This window comes from Spodoptera frugiperda, chromosome 12, assembly GCF_023101765.2.
Source record: "Spodoptera frugiperda isolate SF20-4 chromosome 12, AGI-APGP_CSIRO_Sfru_2.0, whole genome shotgun sequence".
Lineage (NCBI taxonomy): Eukaryota > Metazoa > Arthropoda > Insecta > Lepidoptera > Noctuidae > Spodoptera > Spodoptera frugiperda.
The window spans coordinates 8,769,571-8,788,198 of NC_064223.1; the positions used below are offsets into that span (position 1 = coordinate 8,769,571).

Consider the following 18,628-nt stretch of genomic DNA (forward strand, 5'->3'; position numbering starts at 1 on the left):
ATTAGATAGACAAGCGGAAGTAAAGATATAGGGTATCACCATAGTAAATAAAACGTCCACTTACAAAATATAGTAACCAGATTGATGTTTTTATTCAAAACTAATGTTTATACGTATAACAAATCAACAATCACTTGTATTGATGTCACTGAACACTTATCTTATAGCTTTCAACATGTCAAAATAAATGTATTAGATACTTCTTATAATTTATTAACAGATTTAAGTGAAAAATATAGCTTTTGTACGTGACTGCACTCGCGGACAGTCGGAACAATAATATTCGGTACATTGAGGTATCAGTCCGGTTTACATACGTAAGTAAATAGATACACTTCATTCAAATCTTATATTATGCAAACGATTCAACGCAGCATTATTTAATACAAAAATAGTAACACAAAACGCATATATTTCAATAGTTATGACGTGCGTTTACACGTCGTATTTATAGCTTATCTCATAAGTCTTTTTATTAAATTAACAATCAATGAAACATTCTCGTGGAACAGGTTTATTATACAAAATATCTTTGCGATTGTCAACAAATACGTTTGTTTGATAACTGTATGTATGTAGGTCACCTGTCCCACTAGACTGGATCAAGTATAGAGCTGTCCTTAACACTAGACTGGAGGTGTTCTGTTCGTAATCGGGTCCGTGTTTGACGAGCGGGGCCGATCATAACCGAAGCTGAGCGAGTTCCTGCAGCAGCGCAGCCTCCTGCTCGATCTTCGCCAGTTGGTTCAGTTCCAACTGCTTCCCGGCCGCTTTTTGTTGCTTCAACTTCTCTATGTCGCTCAATTTCTGTAACAAATTTTTATTATACAATACACCGGATATTCTATTTTAATCTCGAGCGAACTAAGTTTTAAGAACATGTTTTTAACATCCCTAGCGTTATAAAATTATAATTTTGTATTAATTCTTAGGATGGCCTTGAATACAATGTAATGTACATGACTCGTGTACAATTCGCTGCACGAGACAATCAAATTGCGTGATTTATTCGCTCAATTAGTTAACTTGTAATGTTCCTTTTACTTCATTATAATAATGTACTGTGTACTTTAAAGTTATTACAAACATTTTTTTACATATGCGAAAATTTTTTTTCCATATAACATTCCAATTACCTAATATATTCAAATTTATGAGTATATCAACTACTAAAACTGGTTTAGGCTTAATTCGAGAGCTAAATCGAATCTCCTTAAATTAATTGTAGTTTAATATTTTTTTATTAACATTATTTTTATTCTTTACTACTTCTATACTTCGCAATAGATTTTAATGTCCAAATTCGAGAAGCTTAGTTGTGTGAGTGAGGTTACCAGAGACCCCCCTTTTCAATCTTCCCAATTCCCGATTTCCCAACAACCATTAAATTCCTGACCCTCAAAAGGCCGGCAACGCACTTGTAATGCCTCTGGTGGTACGGGTGTCCATGGGCGGCGACGATTGCTAACCATCGGGTGATCCGTTTGCTCGTTTACCGGCTTATACAATAAAAAAAAAGCTAAAGGAATAAAAATCCGTGTTATGAAGCTATGTTAATCCTAAATACGGGACGTATTTAAACATTGTTAAAACATAGGTACTTTAGTTTGTTCATAAAACAGTGCTTACATAATTACGTATAAACAAGCCTAAATCCGTTGACCTAAATTCGAAGTTTACGTAAGCACTAAACGGACTATATTTAAGGGTGGAAAAGCTAATTTTATGACCGACTATAAATAAAATTCAAAGGAACGGGGCAAAATGTTAGTACAAAGCTAAAATAGTCATCAAATTAAGAAATAATGACGTCAACTAAGGAGGTCGTGCGTGACGTAATGTAATACGGAATTATTTTTTTAATTCCATATCTATATTAAGAGGCATAATAATGAATCAAAACTAGAATATTTAATATTAGTACCTCGTTATCTATTGGAGGCTGAAGCACCTTTATTCTGGGTTACCAATTTCTACTCAGGTTATTTGACACGGTAGGTGGATACCTACTCGGCGCCTCATTGTAAAATTAAGTGTGAATTTTAAATGAGATTAATAAGGATTTAAAAGAATTGATTAATTAATCTTACTTTAACTTTATATTTAATAGTACCGACTCAGAAATATGCTATTGAGATATTCGATGTCCAGTAGTGGACGGAAACGAAAATGAAGATGATAATGATTACCTTGTTGAGATTTTTTATCTTCTTGTCCTTTTCGGGGTCTCCTGTAGAGATGAACGGTGCGCGGGGAGTGGTGGCAGGGGCGGGAGGGGAAGTGGTGTCTCCGCTAGCTTTTTCTTCAGCCTTGCGCGCCTTACGAGCCTCACGTTTTTCTTTCTGCTTGATCGCCTGCTTCGATGGTGCCGCTAAACCAAATTACAATATTAATGTTTGTGAACGTACAAAACACATTAGAAACTAGAAAGTATACTGTATAGTAAGGTACTATATCTTACCACTAGGCGTTTCTCCAGGTCTATGTGGCTTCTCCTGCTCATGTAACGTGAAGGTCGAAGGTCTGTTCTTAGCGCCGGGCGGCCTGTACGCAGCCACTGGCTTCGGCGTGGCGTCTTCAATGGACTTGGGCACTATCTTAGAGAGCTCACTCTTTGGGAAGTTGCCTGGCTGCCAGCTGATAGCCAAGAGGTTCTCCTTCTCAGCACACTGGCGCTTGTGCATTAGAGCGCAGGTGTAGTGCCAGATCTTGTAACTAAAACAGTAATTTTGTAAAAATCGTTAAATTCCTGGAAGTAGGTAGTAGAAGTGGTAACGCTAAGCTATTTGAAACTTGAAACACGATTTAGGAATGAATGGATGACGTTAAACTAGATCGCTAGTAAAACAGGATTTTATACACCACTAAAGAAATTACAATTAAATGAGTAGTTAGTTATCATACCCATTGCCGACAGTAAGCCTGGGGTAGGTGGTGGCGGTGACGAAGGTCTCGGCGCGGGGGTCCCACATGAGGCTGGTGGTGTCGGGGGCCGCGCAGGACCCCACCTTCTTGTACCCGCGGAGCTCCCACACCTCAATGTGGCCAGACGCTATGTTACCGAAGCCACCCAACAGCACGCGTGTTTTACAGTTAAGGAAAGATTTTTGAATGTTGTTGTAAAGGTATACATGGAGTGTTTCTTGAGAATAGAAGATACCAAATTTAGGTCATAAATTCGTACCAAAGCCTACGTCAAAAATGTACCTAAGACAATCTTAAACATTTTCTACATTGTCTTTAATAATTATACACTTCTAAGTAGCACGGAGTCTGAAATTGTGTCCGGTATATGGCAATAGGCTCTATTAAAAGTGGGTGTACATTGTATAACGGCATTACGTGCCGTTATGTGCACCTCTGCCTACCCCTTCGGGGACAAAAAGGCGTGAAATTGTGTGTGTGTGCTAATCATCATAAAATAAAACCATCACATGAAAATTATCACATTGAAAAGGATATGATTTCCTTCAGGAGGGAAGTATATGGAGTTCCAAGATCCCGTGCCGAATTCGAACAGAGGTTCGCACTTAACATTGAAGAGCGTAGCTTTAGCGGGCGCGTGTCCATACACCGCCATCCATTCGTTAGAGTTGCCCGGGTTCCACGCTATGGAGTGTATCGGACCCTCCTTACCTAGGGAAAGGAAGCATTATTGAGAATTTAGAAAATCAAAAGGATAGTTAAATAATAACTGACCACTGAGACTGCCATACAAATGAGTATGTGATCAGTTTTCTATGAAATAGCATAACATTTGAAACTTACTGAATGTCACATTTTCAGAATTGCCTTTAACATCTCCATAAGAAAGTGATTGCTTTCCATAGTAAGAACCACCTGTTTTGTCCACCTGCAATAAAAATAATTATGTTATTAACCAATGTGTTATGTGCTCATGTTATTAATATAACATTATATAGCCTTTTTTAAATTAGGTAAGAAAGAATAAGTTGTATTATAGATATTTAAAGAACATAACACTACTAACATCAGTTTGCGTCATCGCGAAAACATTGGTACCACGCCGATTCCAGTAAAATGTAGCTTTGTCAGCCTGGAACGAGGACCGGCTGACCACAGCCTGGGCCTGATCAAACTCAGGGTATTTGAATACACGCCAAAATGATGGCTGGCCTGCTTTACCTGTAAACCATGAAGAATTTAATAGAAATGAAATTACATTATAATTAAGCTAGCTAGATGGCACATCAAAATTAGTACCATAAAATTAAAACTAGTATATTTTTAGAGTTAACATAGAATTTTTATAATTTCTGTTAAAACTTGACTCCAATAACAATCATGTTTGGGAAATGTCATAAAAGTAAACAAATAAGATATAAGTCCGCAACTAATGATGAACCATACCTAAAGTAAATGCAGAAAAATAATACACAGGAGCGGCGCTAGGGGAGACACTGAAACACTTCAGTTTCTCCGCCTGCATTTGTTGTACAAATCTGTCCAGTACACCATCTTCATAGATCAACACTCTGTTGTTCATCTGCACAGCAAACAGCTTCTCATCTGATGTCCATTTTGGTTCCCTTCAAAAGTATAATTTAGTTATTAATTCATTTTTTAATAAAACATTTAGTTTGAAGTATATGATTGAGTATGATGAAATGTATGTTGTATTAGTAAGCTAAATTTTAATTCTTGGTTTGTGATAAATGTCACTCAGGTAACTTACCATCCAGTTTGATTTTTTTGTATGAAGCTGCCTACGAGTTGGCCATCAGCTGATTTATACACATGGAGGTTAGGCTTGCCCTAAAACAGTAAACTCTTGGTGATATTGTTTCATAATTGCTATAAATTGCAATTCATTAAAAACACAAGAGTATTGCCATTGTTTCCTACCTGAGGGTTTTCTTTTGTCATAATGAACATTTCCCAGATAGTAAAGTAGTTGTCCAGGGGTGAAAAAAACATTTCTTTGACATTTCCATTTATAGTTGCAGTTACTGACCAGTCGGAACATCTTACAATCTCAACTCTGAAATAAACATTACGTGCATTTAGTTGACTTCACAATCAGCAAGAAGATTGTATTTATTTATACCCATGTGAAGTAGTAATCAAACACTCACTTCTTATCAGTTCTATACGCTAAATATGTTCCTTTAGGACTAAATATAATACCACGTATGTTTGTAGTGGTTTCATCCCTTAAATTTGTCTCTGCATACGGCTCTTTGAAGTCTACTAAGAATATATTTTTGGTGGTCAGACCTGGAAAAATATTATTGTGGTTAAAAATCACCATTCATAACCTATAAGTAGCAGTTTTTTCTGAGACTGAACGGATGTTCTGTAAATATTTACCAGCAATATAAGGAGTACTCATGTTTGTTGCGAGGTGTTTTATAGAAAATTATCTAAAACCTCAACATGATAAAATTTTGTTTTATTTTCACAATTTGCCGCACGGCACGAAGAACAGACAGCAGACGTTTAATTTGCCACAGATAAATAACAAAAAAAGTTATTTATGTTTTAGTACCTAAAAATTATAAAATATTATGGTATTTCTTCTTTTTATATTCATAATGAACTTTATCAGAACAGAACTCAAGACTTGGAAGTTGGGACCCCACATGAACCCCGTTATTTTTGTAAGGGTCTTTGCTGAGCTGATATATTTAATCTATTATTTGAACGCAGCCGTAGGTCAAACAAAGTCAATCAAATGTCAAATCGTTAAAAGAAAGAATTCAAGATGGAGGATTTGAATTAATAACTTGTCAGAAAGGCGTGTGAAATTTTTAGCTTCTTTTAATGTGTTGGTGTCTGTGACCCTGTGAATTTAAAATATTGAATAAAATAACTAATACTTTTAAGTTTCAATGTTTAGTAACAAGTCTCAACTTAGGAAACGTACCCCTGAAAATGGGACAGATCGAGAAACCTTTCTGTCGCTTTTAGTGGATGAATATTTACATTCCACTGCGTATGGTAAATAAAATTCAGTTATTTACTTATACATTTAATAAATATAAATAATCCAGACTAAAACTTTATCATTGCAATAGAAGTTTCTGTGACCTTTGTTCGTAAGCTTTGATGTTGTTACTTTGAAGGACTACTAACGTAATAAGTACCTATATTTCTTTTTCAGATGCTAAATGCCAAGTGTTAGCTAATTTGGCTAATTTTGCATACGACCCGATTAATTATAAATATATCAGAGACGTTGGAGTCTTGGATATTTTCCTTCATGTCATTAAGAATGAGAGCAGCCTCCAATTGCTTCATTTTGCTGTAGCAGGGATCTGCAATTTATGCTGTGGTGAGTAGTTACATGCTCTATAAAAAATATGTCAACAGTGAGTTTCCTATTTAAAATAATTGTAAATAGAAATCTCAAGTAAACCCAATAAAGACTGTGTACTACATGTTTATTTCAAAATGGTCCATCTTTAATGTTATGTTTCAGTAACAAAGAAATATTCTATAGGTACTTTAATCATTATATTTAAAATTACAGATCCACTGAATGCTGAATATATCATAACACAGTCTGGACTGAAGCCGCTCACTGCTCTACTCAGCTTGAACCACAATGATATCATAGCTGACACAATCACAACTTTGATGTATCTTCACAATAACCAAACAGAGCCTGAAATCACAGCATCAAAGGTGGTGCAGCAGATTCAAGATATACAGAAATCCAACGATAAAAGATTAGTTAACCTAGCCACTATATACCTACAAGATGTATGCAAAGCAAATGAGAATTTATAAATAAAAGTAATTTTACCAAAAATGAACAAGATGTTGTCAAACAGATTCCCCTATATTGTCGTGAACAACAAGAACTATCAGAAGATATGCAAAATTCACACAACTTCATTTAGTAATACAGCTTTCAAAGCTGGTGATAAGATTCGCATACAAAAGACTTTGACTCAAAAAGATTTGGATGCATTCTCCAATCTTACTAGTGACCATAACTATTTGCATCAGAATAATGGCAACAAGAGGCCCATAGTGCATGGAGCACTTCTCAATGGTTTAGTGGCCGGACTGATTGGCACCCACTTGCCTGGCCCTGGCACAGTGCTTGTGTCACAAACTATGAAGTTCCCTAATAAGTGCTTTGTTGGTGAGAAGTTGACTATAAGTGTAGAACTTGTTGATGTGAGGAAGATTCTCAAAGTAAAGTTTTATTGCATTGTCGAAGAAGAAAAGAAGGTTGTGTTTGAAGGTGAGGCTAAACTCATGTTAGCCAAAGACTGTTAGACATATATAAGATAACTCGTAATAATAACTTATTTCATAGATTTAAGTATTTAACATTAAGAAAAATTATGTAATGCCACAGAGCATTAAAATTTATAAATCTCTGAAAATTATTACTTAAGAAAAAGTCTATTGGGAAAGTCTTAAATTTTATGATAGTCTGTCTATGTGCCAATAAATTCATGAAATCAAATACCTAATATAAACTGAAAAGTACAATTATTTAGTTTTAATTAGATAACTCAGTACCTACAAGGTAGTTTAATATTTAGTGAGTGAACACCAAGCATGCTGCAGCTGTATCATGAAATCTGTCCATTTAATGTCCATAATTATACAAATTTCATAGTCTATAATTAATTAAGACTGATAGTAACTAGATCATGAGTTGTTCACTACAAAAAGATGTGGATTGATACATCTCATGTGCAATTTTATTGTGGACAACTTTGTAATGCACTCATGAAAATTGTATTATTGCTGGTAAACATGTATTTACATGACAACAGTTAACACATGTATTAATCACATTATTTATAATGAAATTTCAGAAACAAAAAGAGAATGTCAATGTAATTTCTTGCCTGTATCTGGTGTCTATGAAATCATACGCACAATATATGTTTTAATTCGTTATTGACTTACAATTTTATTTAACATTGTTCTTTAAATACACATTTTGTATGCAGTTTGATTTGTATGTATAACTTTCAATTCATGTGGCTAAAATGCTTGACATATATAATATTATATTTAAGTCCAGATCTTTTATTGACTACATGTACTTCATAACGATTTAAAAGGAGATTTGTAGATACTGCCATTTTATCACAATATGTACTATCATACTCTACTTGACTTCTGCGCTGACTTGTGATAGTATTTGTGTATGTTTTTTTATAACTTTTGTATGACAGCTAATAAATGGACATTAACTTTCTGGTTTGATGATAATGTATTTGTTTCTATGTATAAAAGGAAAAAAAACAACTTTTCTAGAAAGTATAACATAAGATAGCAATTACTTAATAGTAACTATAAGTGACTGTTCCTCCTTTCATTACTTTTTTACTGCTGGTAAGTAAGATCCTAGTGAAACATCAGTTTGTTTTTCTGTTAATTGGTTATTTTAGTTTGTATCACCATCACATGAAATGTGATCATGTCTACTTTATATTTTTTATTATGGTTTATGTTCATGTACATACCTAACTTGTGTAACTATTTTTTGTTTTACACTTCTTCATCTGTTACAGACATGTTTGTTTTTATTTTATTAAACTTTAGTCTGTTCATTTGTTTTTATTTTCATCCATCAATTTATGTACTTGCGCATAGTACTCGGTATATATTGTAAGAAAGCTTTACAAGTTAATATTTTTCTTAAATTTGGTAGTCCATAAATTGTGCTTATTGATATTATCACTTTGTAGCATTTATGTAGTGTTAGAAATTTCAAATTTTATTAAGATTATTGCTAGTTGCTAGATGAACTTGCTTCAGTGTTTTATAGAGTAAAAATTCTATGATTGGGAAGGCTGTGATTGAACTCGTGTAATCGACAAATGTTGGCAAACGAGCAGTGCGACACAGATCGCTGTAGTAGTACTACGATAAGGATTTTTGTCAATTTTTTCGTCTGATCAGTACTTAGTATTTTTAAAAATATGTAGAAAATAAACTGAATAGTCTAAAATGGGTTTTTAATTTATTTCGGACGTTATTAACAATTTGTTAAGGGTAATATAGATTTTGTGCCCTCCTACTCCAATATATGGGATCTGAACAATGAACATAACTAGAGGAAAGTAAGTATACTATTTTACATGTACACTTCTGCCAACCCCTTTTTGATTAGGTGTTATAGGACTTGCAGAACTTGTGCACTCTAAGTAGCCAAATTAATACCGAATGCTTAAAAGTACAATTTACGATCCGAGACCTACCTTCAAACCAAACCGAAATCCTTTTCACGTTTTATAACATTTTCTACTTACTTTGTTATTATGTACTACTTAGTGGTAGGTATTACCTATAGATTTTACAGAGTAAAGTTTGGTGTATCGTGGATGCTTTTTACAAACATCACACCTAGACCAGGAACAATTTGTGAATCGTTGTTCTTGAGTGCTGGAATCGAACTAACGACTCAACTAGTATTCTGTGGCTCAACGCTCGTTGCGTGGCACAGTAGATACACTACGGCGCTAACAGTGCTGCTGGTCAAGCACTTACTAAATTGTGAGTAAGTCAAATATCCCCAAAAAGTGTCTACGGTATTTTAAAACCTGAAATCATTCAGATAATGGCGAGATTTTTGAAATATCGCTTACCTACAATTTAACAATATTTTATTACATAGTACCTATATACTTAAGTTCAAGTGCATTCATAGGTGCTAACGGACTGATCTGGTGGTCCATCTCGAACATTGACTTCAGGGAAAACCTGCAAATATTTACAAAGTAGTAAGTGAGTACCCATGTGTACTACGTACATACCTACCTACGTGAGGTACAGATAATTACCTACTTACATTTGGAATTTTGTATGCGGAATGTTAAGTATTTATTTAATTACTTAGATGTTTTATTAGATCCTTATCTTAAAACTATTTTCAATCAGCAATCACGTTCTTACAAAGAAAGTCATCTGGATAAATTCACGTAAAATATAACGAGGCGCGATTTAGACACGTTTCGATGTGCGGCCAAAACGCTGAGTAGACAATTTTTCATTGAATATTTACCGGAGATAAGAGTTTATATGGCCAGATAATTATCGTCAGGTCACATTATAAGGCTGGTCACTTATTGAGGAATAGTGTATCAGAGGGTGGTGTGATTTGCTGGAAGGATCAACTGCTGTACCTGCAAGGAAGCCTGAAAACTTTGATATAGTGAGTAAAACTTTTTTATTATTATTCTAATTAGCACTGACTGTCTCGTTGGTTGAGTGGTCGTAAGCGCGATAACAGGTATTGGGTTCGATTCTCGGGTAGCGTGTGTTACGTAAGGAATAAAGGCGTGATGTTATGTTTTAGCAGACGCTTTAGGTAAAGTCTGTTTCGACTAAACTAGACAGTCTAGATGGCTTCTTGGCTATTTTAGAACCCACTAAAACAACTAAAATTAGAAAAATCGATTCCTAAAGAAATGATCTTTAACCTTTCTTCTTCATCTTCATTCTTCGATCTTTCTCTTTTCCTTACAATGTTTGTCTACTTTGTTGGGTGGGTAAGCGTTCACCTACTTACACCTAATAATTTTCTCACAGACACTCAATACAATTAACATCAAAAGTCGATTTTTATCCACAGATTTCGATTGCGATCGATTAATATCAGAAGTTAGTGAACCGTCTAAAAAGGAATATTTTTTTTTACAGGATCTGTTTACAAAATGCATGGACTCCAGTGGTGGTTATGGCTGCTATTCGTAGCTTGGATGTTTGTGGCGGTAGCAGCTGAGGGCAGACGGAAGACGAAACGGGAGAACTACTCCGTCAGTGCTCCCTCGGAGGAAGAGACCAACTACGATGATGATTATGAGGAGGTAAGTCTTTGAAAAGTCTCTACTTGTACAGACTATGACTGCACGGTTAGCTCGGTGGCTGGGCAACTGGCTGCCGTGTGACGTGTAGCGGGTTTGATTCCCGCACGAAGCAACTCTTTGTGTGATCCACAAATTGTTGTTTCGGGTCTGGGTGTCATGTGTATGTGAAATTGTATGTTTGTAAACGCACCTACGGCACAGGAAAAAATCCTAGTGTGGGGCAACGTTTTAAAAACGAAAAAAAAACCTTCAGGTGCAAGGTCGCCTTGGAGAAATTTTACCGTCGGTATAAAATAAACCAAACTAAGTAGGTATAGGTATTTAGGCAGCTGGCCTGATCCTATTCGCATTTACCTTAAGTCGTATCCATTTTCACACCTTTCTAATAAAATAGGTTGATGGATACGAAAAGGGTTTTATGTAAATACCTATATGGACACGAAAACTATAAAACCTAATGAGGTTTTAGAATTTTCACTTATTTTCAACGTAACCCTATTCTTCGGTTTAAAGTAAAATGAACCTATGGAGGCTATAAGATTGCTTATTATCTTATCATTATTTTTTTCGGTATTTCATAATTTCTTTTTCTTTTTTATAAAAAGGCAGCCGGTTGCCGCCGCGCCAACAAATAATAATATGTATCATAACAATATTTATTTACGTGTAAAAAATATTATAAAAATAATTTGCAAATAGATTAAGGTACCAACACCAACACCTATGCCTGTTACATATTGAGCTAGGTAGGTACTAGCTCACTAAGGTCTGAATGAACACTATTTCAGACCAGTTTGACTTGTAAGTTAATGCAGGCTTCCCTTGCGGCGGTTGCGAATATTCGTGACTGCTTCTTTGGGCAGGCGGCAAATGGTTGTAAGCGAGTGAGTTGTGTATGAATCGATGGACCAACATTTTCTGTTTGCCTGGGAACTACTCGTACCTAAAAATGTAGGTAATTTATTTTATGTACATGAATGTTCCATAATTTGCTATTTACAGCTGGAACCCTGCCAGTGTGGAGTGTTCCTGTCCCAGCAAGTCGGTATCAAGGAGAACAATCGCCGCAGTCGGCCACGCGGCCCCCCACAAGGGGAGCCTGTGGTCACCTATGATACAGACTCGCCCAGCATGCCGTGCGGTGTCGGGGGCTTTAAGAACTGCGTCAGCAGGTGTCTTGATGTGGTCAGTACTTACAGTACATAATATACTTAGTTTATAACGTCTCGAACGTAAATGCTAATGTTCGTATTGGACTAGGAATTGAGTCCAGTGCAATAATTATTTTAAAGATGGCAATATGCTTGACTCGTAATAGGTAAATGTGCATAATAAATACAACTGGCGAAAAGTAAGCGCACACCTCTGTCTGTCCCTTAGATCAATAGGGCGTCATGTTATACTTATTTGCATAGCTGACCGATGTAAAATAATACAGCCCAATCATCGTAGGTACTCATATGTCAGGGTACAACGTTCGACGAAGGATAATGTAAGCAATCGTGGACAGTTTCACAACAATTAAATAAATTGTTTATTTATTTCGTGCGCTGATTAATTTTGCAAAGTAAACATGACACTTACGTGTAACCTCACGGCCCTTCATTGTAATTAGCTGCCATAATAGAGGTCGCCGCGTGCCACGTCACTGATCATAACAATACCAATCAAATGGTTACGTGAAGGTTGACACCGGGCACTCCGCTAGTATGTATGGATTTTATTTATAACTTTATTGTATGCGAAAAAATGTACTAAGATGATGTTTCCCATCACATCGTTCTTTACATTCTTTCGAGTTGTATGTAGAGGTATTCTTTTGTTCTAAAGCATCTATTATTTCACTATCAACTAGGCTGTGTAATATTATACAAGTTATTAGAATAAGATGCTGTGCTGAGAACCAACTGCACATGTTACATGGCTCGATTCGAAACTTGCCCACATGCCATGCTCAGCTTAATCTATTAACCACTGGACCAAGTTTTCTCTAATTAGACCAGCAAGACAGTTTCTCCTAAATTATAATATGTAATGTAAAATTAATTTGTAACTTTAGATCCTGAAATACCTGCCACGAGCCGGGCCTGTCATCTGCGGGGCGGTGGAACGCGACGTTCACAGAGAAAAGGCGTTCCTCTTCATAAAGAACTGTGGTGGGGAGTGGACGCCCACCAGCTTCTCAGCAGGCAAGGAGTTCTGTTGCACGGACGGAGAGCATCACAAGTGCTGAGGAGCCATAACGATGTAACCTATTCATGACATGTGTAGTACAAAAAGGCGGGCGATTGATTGATTCAAAATGATGCCATTTATCTAATTGAGCAACTGCTTAGGTTTAAATCCTCTTAGGATACACACCTACACCTTCGTATTCAAACACTCTCATACATTATGTAGCTTGTTCATAGTAATTTTAAGTACAAATAAGTTTCAACAAGTGACTGCACGGTTGATATAGTGTCGCGCTCCGTATTGTTGGTTCGATTCCCACGTTGATGCGTGTTATACTATAGGTAGACTTGTATGCTGTAGCTATGCGAATATTTCACCGCAACAAAGGGACATAAGTAAACATCTCACAGCTTTAAAGAATGATGCGTCTATCTTGAATTTCATCGACAACTTGCGTTTATGTTAGTACGTGAAGAACGTGACATTACGAGCATAAGGAGTGATTTGCCAGCATATACATGTGGCGACTGTTATTAGGTGCCCTTGTAGAAAATAGAAATCTCATGGTCCTAAGGCAAGCATTGTAATTATGTAGTAAATAAGTATGGTCCTGCAATGAGTTTATACTTATCATATCACATCACATCACCATACGTTCAGTTCAATTACAAACGCAAGTACCTACGTTACAATGTAAGAAATGTAGTGAATATTGCCAATTTATTATCGATAGGTCTCGAGTCTTGATAGATGGTGGAGTCGCTCATCAAGTCAATTTGTCAAAGCATATATTACGAGCTGTGAAGTGTGAGCAGTAGGTATCTAGACATCATTTACTCAGGATCAAAGTCGAGCGTGTTTATTGTTTCCTATTGTGCATACATACATATAAGTAAACTATGTACATATCTATATGTAGCTAGTGTAGTTCTAGTAGTATAATATTGATGTACCTACATGGGTGTTTTAAAGGAAGTTACAGAATAGGTAACCTTTTATTAAGTTATGTTTTATTTATTTATTCTGGAATCTTAGGTATATTAGCAAAGTAATTAATTATGGTAGAATTCCAAATATAAGTTATTCTTAGTAGTTATCTAAGCAATATAATAATAGTTCGACATACAACCCTGTACCTATATCTTGATAACTGTAAGAAAGTGCGCTCATCACATTAGTTAATGTCTAATTAATAGTTGTAATTAATTTCAATAAAACCTAGCTATTCATTAGTAAACGACGTGGTTACGTAATTATAACTTAATGCGTCTACTTTTGTTCAATTTGTAACCTGTTTTAATAATGCGTATGCCGCAGTAATTTGATTTACTTACAATTATTATTAATTAACAATGAAACGTTATTGTTAACATTATGTTAGGTATGTAAGTACACTGTAGATGTAAGTCTTGTAATATATTATTAAATAATTAAATTGATTGTTTGTATTTTTACACGATACGTCATTCAGTTAATTGTTATACAATAACAATAAAGTCGTGGTAGTTACCGCCATTAATAACTTGCTTTCCTCAGACATTAACTCGACCTGATATAATAAATTCACTTTGGACACGTTTTATTTTTACGCAAGGACTTTATTTACGCGGCCCTGGCATGTGTTAGCATATATTATCTATTTTTGCGCACGCACGCGGTTCCGCGCGCCGACGGCGGCGTGGTCCTGCGCTAGCGATGGTGGGCGCGCCGAGGAGTGTCTTATCCGCTGACCCGGTTCTGGATTATGGTGTCAATGAAGTTCCCTTATCAAGGACTAGTACACTCACATCAAGTAAAGTACGTAGTTGTTGCTAGACGTACGGTGCGGGCGCGGCGGGGGCGGGCAGAGCGGGTGTGCGGGGCGCGCGGGGGCGCGGCGCCTGACCCGGATCGCGTAGGGTGAACAACCCCGACACGTGCCACTTTCTAAAAGAAACGCGCGTCGCCCGCGCATCCTTGCGTGGACAGCTGGGACACTGGCTGCTTCTCTATTACATGACTAAAGCGTTTTGGCACCTAACGACCAACTAAATATAGCACACGCGTCTCAATCGTATTATTCCTTAATCAAACAACTTTGTCTTGGCCAAAATAACACCTTACATCGGCAGTCCACTCAGTAGAGCCATCTGTACCTGTATCGGCGACAACCTGTCTTTATGAGCATACATAATTTGAATAATTTCTTTTAGCTCATTAATAACTTGATGCTTATTATCAACAAACAACGTAAGGCGTTATATTAACATCAGAATAATTATGCAAGTAGTACTAGTGGACTTACTATTACTACTAAGCATTACTTTTAATAGAATTCACATAAAATTGTATGCATAATTAGGTAGTGCGACTACCCTGAGGTTAGCATGTTGATATAATATGTATGTAAGTAGTTGGGTTGGTCAATTCTCTGAAATTCTCATTATTATTCTGAATGGAGTTAAACGCGCCTTAAAACGGTACGCTACCTGTAGGACTGCCAAAAATATACCAAACAAAATTTGAATACCATACAAAGGAGTGACTAATACTATTTTAGGTCAAAAAGGGGAGTTATTCAGTTATCTACGACTTGATAGTAGTTAATAGGTCAGTCTTCCTCGTTAACCAAGAGATTAATATTGTAACTATACTTAGTTTTTACATGAGGATATGGAACAAACACATGAATTAAGTATACAGTACCCTCTTATATAACACACATTCGTTTCATAAACCTCACCCAAAACTTCAATTCTGGCAAGACGACGATAACGTTAGGATAGCCATCCCTAAAATTGACGTAGGTATCGCCAAAAAGAGATTGATAAGCGTGCTATCAGAATTCTGCGTCGAATATTCGAAGAACAGCAGTAACTAGTGTTGTTCAGATAAGTAGGTACCTATACCCGACATGCGAATCCAATCCTCGGTAGATAAACATAAGGTCACATGTTCACATGACTCCCGGATCCTGATCCGCGCGTGTGTACTGGCTGATAAGGACTTGAGCTACTAATAGTGATGTGATTTAACTCTCACTCGATTATTCTGTGCTACAGTGCTACGGTAACATAGGGCTATGCTGATGGCCCAGTAACTTCGTTGTCGTTATATTTTGGAGATTAAAAAAAATAATATTTAAATTGCGGATCTGCATACTAGGCGTGTTATGTGCTCGGTAATTCTTAAAATACATGTGCAAAGTAATCCAGCTCGTTGTGATCAAGTCATGACTTATATGATGTATGACATCGTCATGTTTGTAGATTTAGCAGTTTTACAAATACCACTATTAGACAGTTCATATTCGATGTGTGATTATGGATTCGCTATCGTAATAATGAAATATTCTCATACCTAGTAGATCAATGTTGTAAGAGTTAGACCAAAGTTACAAAACGAAAGAAAACCCTTAAGGCTATCCAATTCTCCTGCTGTATTTCTCTCTTGATAGGTACTTACTCTCATCCTTGGCTCTGAGCAATTGAGCAACCCTAGTGAGTGAGGTGTAAGTTGGAGCGCGACTGTTCCCCGAATCGTCACGTGACCCCGGGCGGTGGCAGCGGCGCGGGCGCAGTCGGCACGTAGCGTCGCGTTATTGTAATGCGTTGCGCAACATACCCCACCCCCTCCCCGCACACTACCTCCTCCCAATGGCCACCACTGCCCTCCGCTCGGGGTATTAATTTCAATGAACTCTAACTGTGACTTATTGGTTGAAATAAAGCACAAGCTTTTAAAGGTATGTGAACTACTGAGCTTTATAGCATTCGCTTTGAAACTACTATATTGAAGGAATGTAGCCAATCTTTATGTATTAGTGGTTGGTTGTGTAAGTTCCTTTATAGGAATATTATTTGAAATTCCAGCTTGAACTATTATAGGTGCTCGTTCGTGGGATTCTAGTGTATAGGGATCTTTTTGCTATCGGACGTTTCAACAAAAATTATAATTAGTAATATTTGTTACATTGACAGTCAAAGAAGATACAAAAATATCTATATCAATAATGTTATTACAGTATACAATTATTATTAGTAATCTATACATATAATAAAATCGTAGAAAAGTGCTGTCTGTACATTGAAAATAAAAATAAAAAAAATAGCAGGGGTTATTGTTATGTCGATGTCGAACCCAAAAATGTAATTAACTTTTTTTTGTCTGTTTGTCTGTTTGTCTGTTTGTCTGTTTGTCTGTTTGTCTGTTCGTCTGTGCGCGCTAATCTCAGAAACGGCTGATCCGAGTTGGATGCGGTTTTCACGAATATATTGTGGGATGCTTAAATTTACATTTAGTGTTTGTTTCATGTCAATCGGTTCATAAATAAAAAAGTTATGTCAAATTAAAGAATCACGTCGAACATTCTATGCTTATACCATTAATCTCCGCAACTATTTGACGGATTTGGTTGAAATTTGGTACATATATAGTTTAGAACCTTAGAAAGGACATAGATATATTTTTATTTCAAAAATCAAAAAATATAAATAAGAAATAAATTTATTCCGGACATACAGCTCACGGTTTCTGTATTCGCGGCATATTTACGGAACGCATACCCCGCGAATAAAGAGCTTCTACTGTATAAATAAATAATCCAAGTTGTCTTTATTCTCGATAGATGGCGTTAGGATCGAAATAGATCGCGCTATGGTTTCGTTACATTCATTTGGTTGGGTATCGGCCGAGCGCTTCGGTACTATCGTAGAAAAAGTGTATTATCAGTCGTATGATTATTTGTCTGTAGTGGTCCTGCTGTTTCGTATATTCTAAATTGGTTTCGTTGTATTTGTCAATTAATAAGTTTATTTGTTGGGTTTTCCTGGTTTTTTGGTTAAACTATTTAACGTAGGTTTAGTTTGATATCGATTATTAGTAGTTACTGTAGTTAGTTTTTTTAATAAAATTGTAAGTCTAATTTTTTTAATTAGATTAGATTTAAGTCGTTTCTTTTAAATTATTTAGTTTAAGCTTGGTTATTATAGCATAGAGGATAGGTTGTAATATAGTTTCTTTTTTAATTGTTATAAATTCGTAATTCGTAGCTTTCTTTAGTTTTAAGTTAGTTTAAGTCCGTTTTTAAACTATTTTTTCAATGCCCTAACTGAGTATACATCTATTAAATTCAAACGCAGAGCTCATTATGTTGATTTTTGAAGAGTTCCCTAGAATATCTTTCACATCTCATTTTTGAAGAGATCCCGCGAGGTCGGGAACTATGTGGTTAAAACCAAAAATTTGCCGGAAGTCACTATTCCACGCGAACGAAGTCGCGGGCAAAAGCTATCATCCATATAATTATAGTAGACCTCATAGCAGGTGGATCCTGTCGCACGTTCGTAGCAATAAATTTGACATTGACATCGCCTTTATCATCATAAGCAGTAAGGTCAGTTTTGTAATTCGAGTGTCACTCAGAAAGGCTTCCACTTTAACCCTAGTCTAATTAGAACGAGCGAGATTGCCATATTGATTTATAACATGGTGGTCCCAATCATTGTTGTTAAGTACTCGGTCTCTGTGGCAAGTTATTACATTACGCATTCAGTACATAGATATTAGGTACACACACTGGGTGACTACGTTTAAATGAGAGTGCTCGCATATTTCTGTATCAAGATTTTCACATGACGAGTTCTTTACCACATTTTTCTAAGGCCTTT

General features: G+C 36.1%; 4 protein-coding genes across 4 annotated transcripts; 3 read left to right on the forward strand and 1 right to left on the reverse strand.

Annotated features, from left to right (window-relative positions):
- Nucleotides 1-60: 60 nt before the first annotated feature.
- LOC118262666 (eukaryotic translation initiation factor 2A) lies at nt 61-5,491 on the reverse strand. Its single transcript, XM_035574208.2, has 12 exons — nt 5,332-5,491; nt 5,097-5,238; nt 4,867-5,002; nt 4,697-4,776; nt 4,372-4,550; nt 3,992-4,146; nt 3,769-3,853; nt 3,463-3,636; nt 2,905-3,082; nt 2,462-2,715; nt 2,190-2,371; nt 61-807 (listed from the first exon to the last, which is right to left on the reverse strand). Exons 1-12 carry the CDS (start codon nt 5,351-5,353, stop codon nt 682-684), a joined length of 1,713 nt encoding a protein of 570 aa, XP_035430101.1. The 5' UTR covers nt 5,354-5,491; the 3' UTR covers nt 61-681.
- Nucleotides 5,492-5,702: 211 nt separating this feature from the next.
- On the forward strand, nt 5,703-8,544 carry LOC118262703 (armadillo repeat-containing protein 7-like). The gene is made up of 3 exons (XM_050697455.1): nt 5,703-5,961; nt 6,125-6,295; nt 6,494-8,544. Exons 1-3 carry the CDS (start codon nt 5,853-5,855, stop codon nt 6,751-6,753), a joined length of 540 nt encoding a protein of 179 aa, XP_050553412.1. The 5' UTR covers nt 5,703-5,852; the 3' UTR covers nt 6,754-8,544.
- LOC126911268 (hydroxyacyl-thioester dehydratase type 2, mitochondrial-like) lies at nt 6,775-7,251 on the forward strand. Its single transcript, XM_050697355.1, has one exon. The coding sequence runs from the start codon at nt 6,775-6,777 to the stop codon at nt 7,249-7,251; it is 477 nt and encodes a 158-aa protein (XP_050553312.1).
- A 2,086-nt stretch (nt 8,545-10,630) lies between the features above and the next one.
- On the forward strand, nt 10,631-14,419 carry LOC118262695 (follicle cell protein 3C-1). The gene is made up of 3 exons (XM_050697456.1): nt 10,631-10,805; nt 11,808-11,990; nt 12,865-14,419. The coding sequence occupies exons 1-3, from the start codon at nt 10,653-10,655 to the stop codon at nt 13,036-13,038; spliced, it is 510 nt and encodes a 169-aa protein (XP_050553413.1). The 5' UTR covers nt 10,631-10,652; the 3' UTR covers nt 13,039-14,419.
- Nucleotides 14,420-18,628: the final 4,209 nt, after the last annotated feature.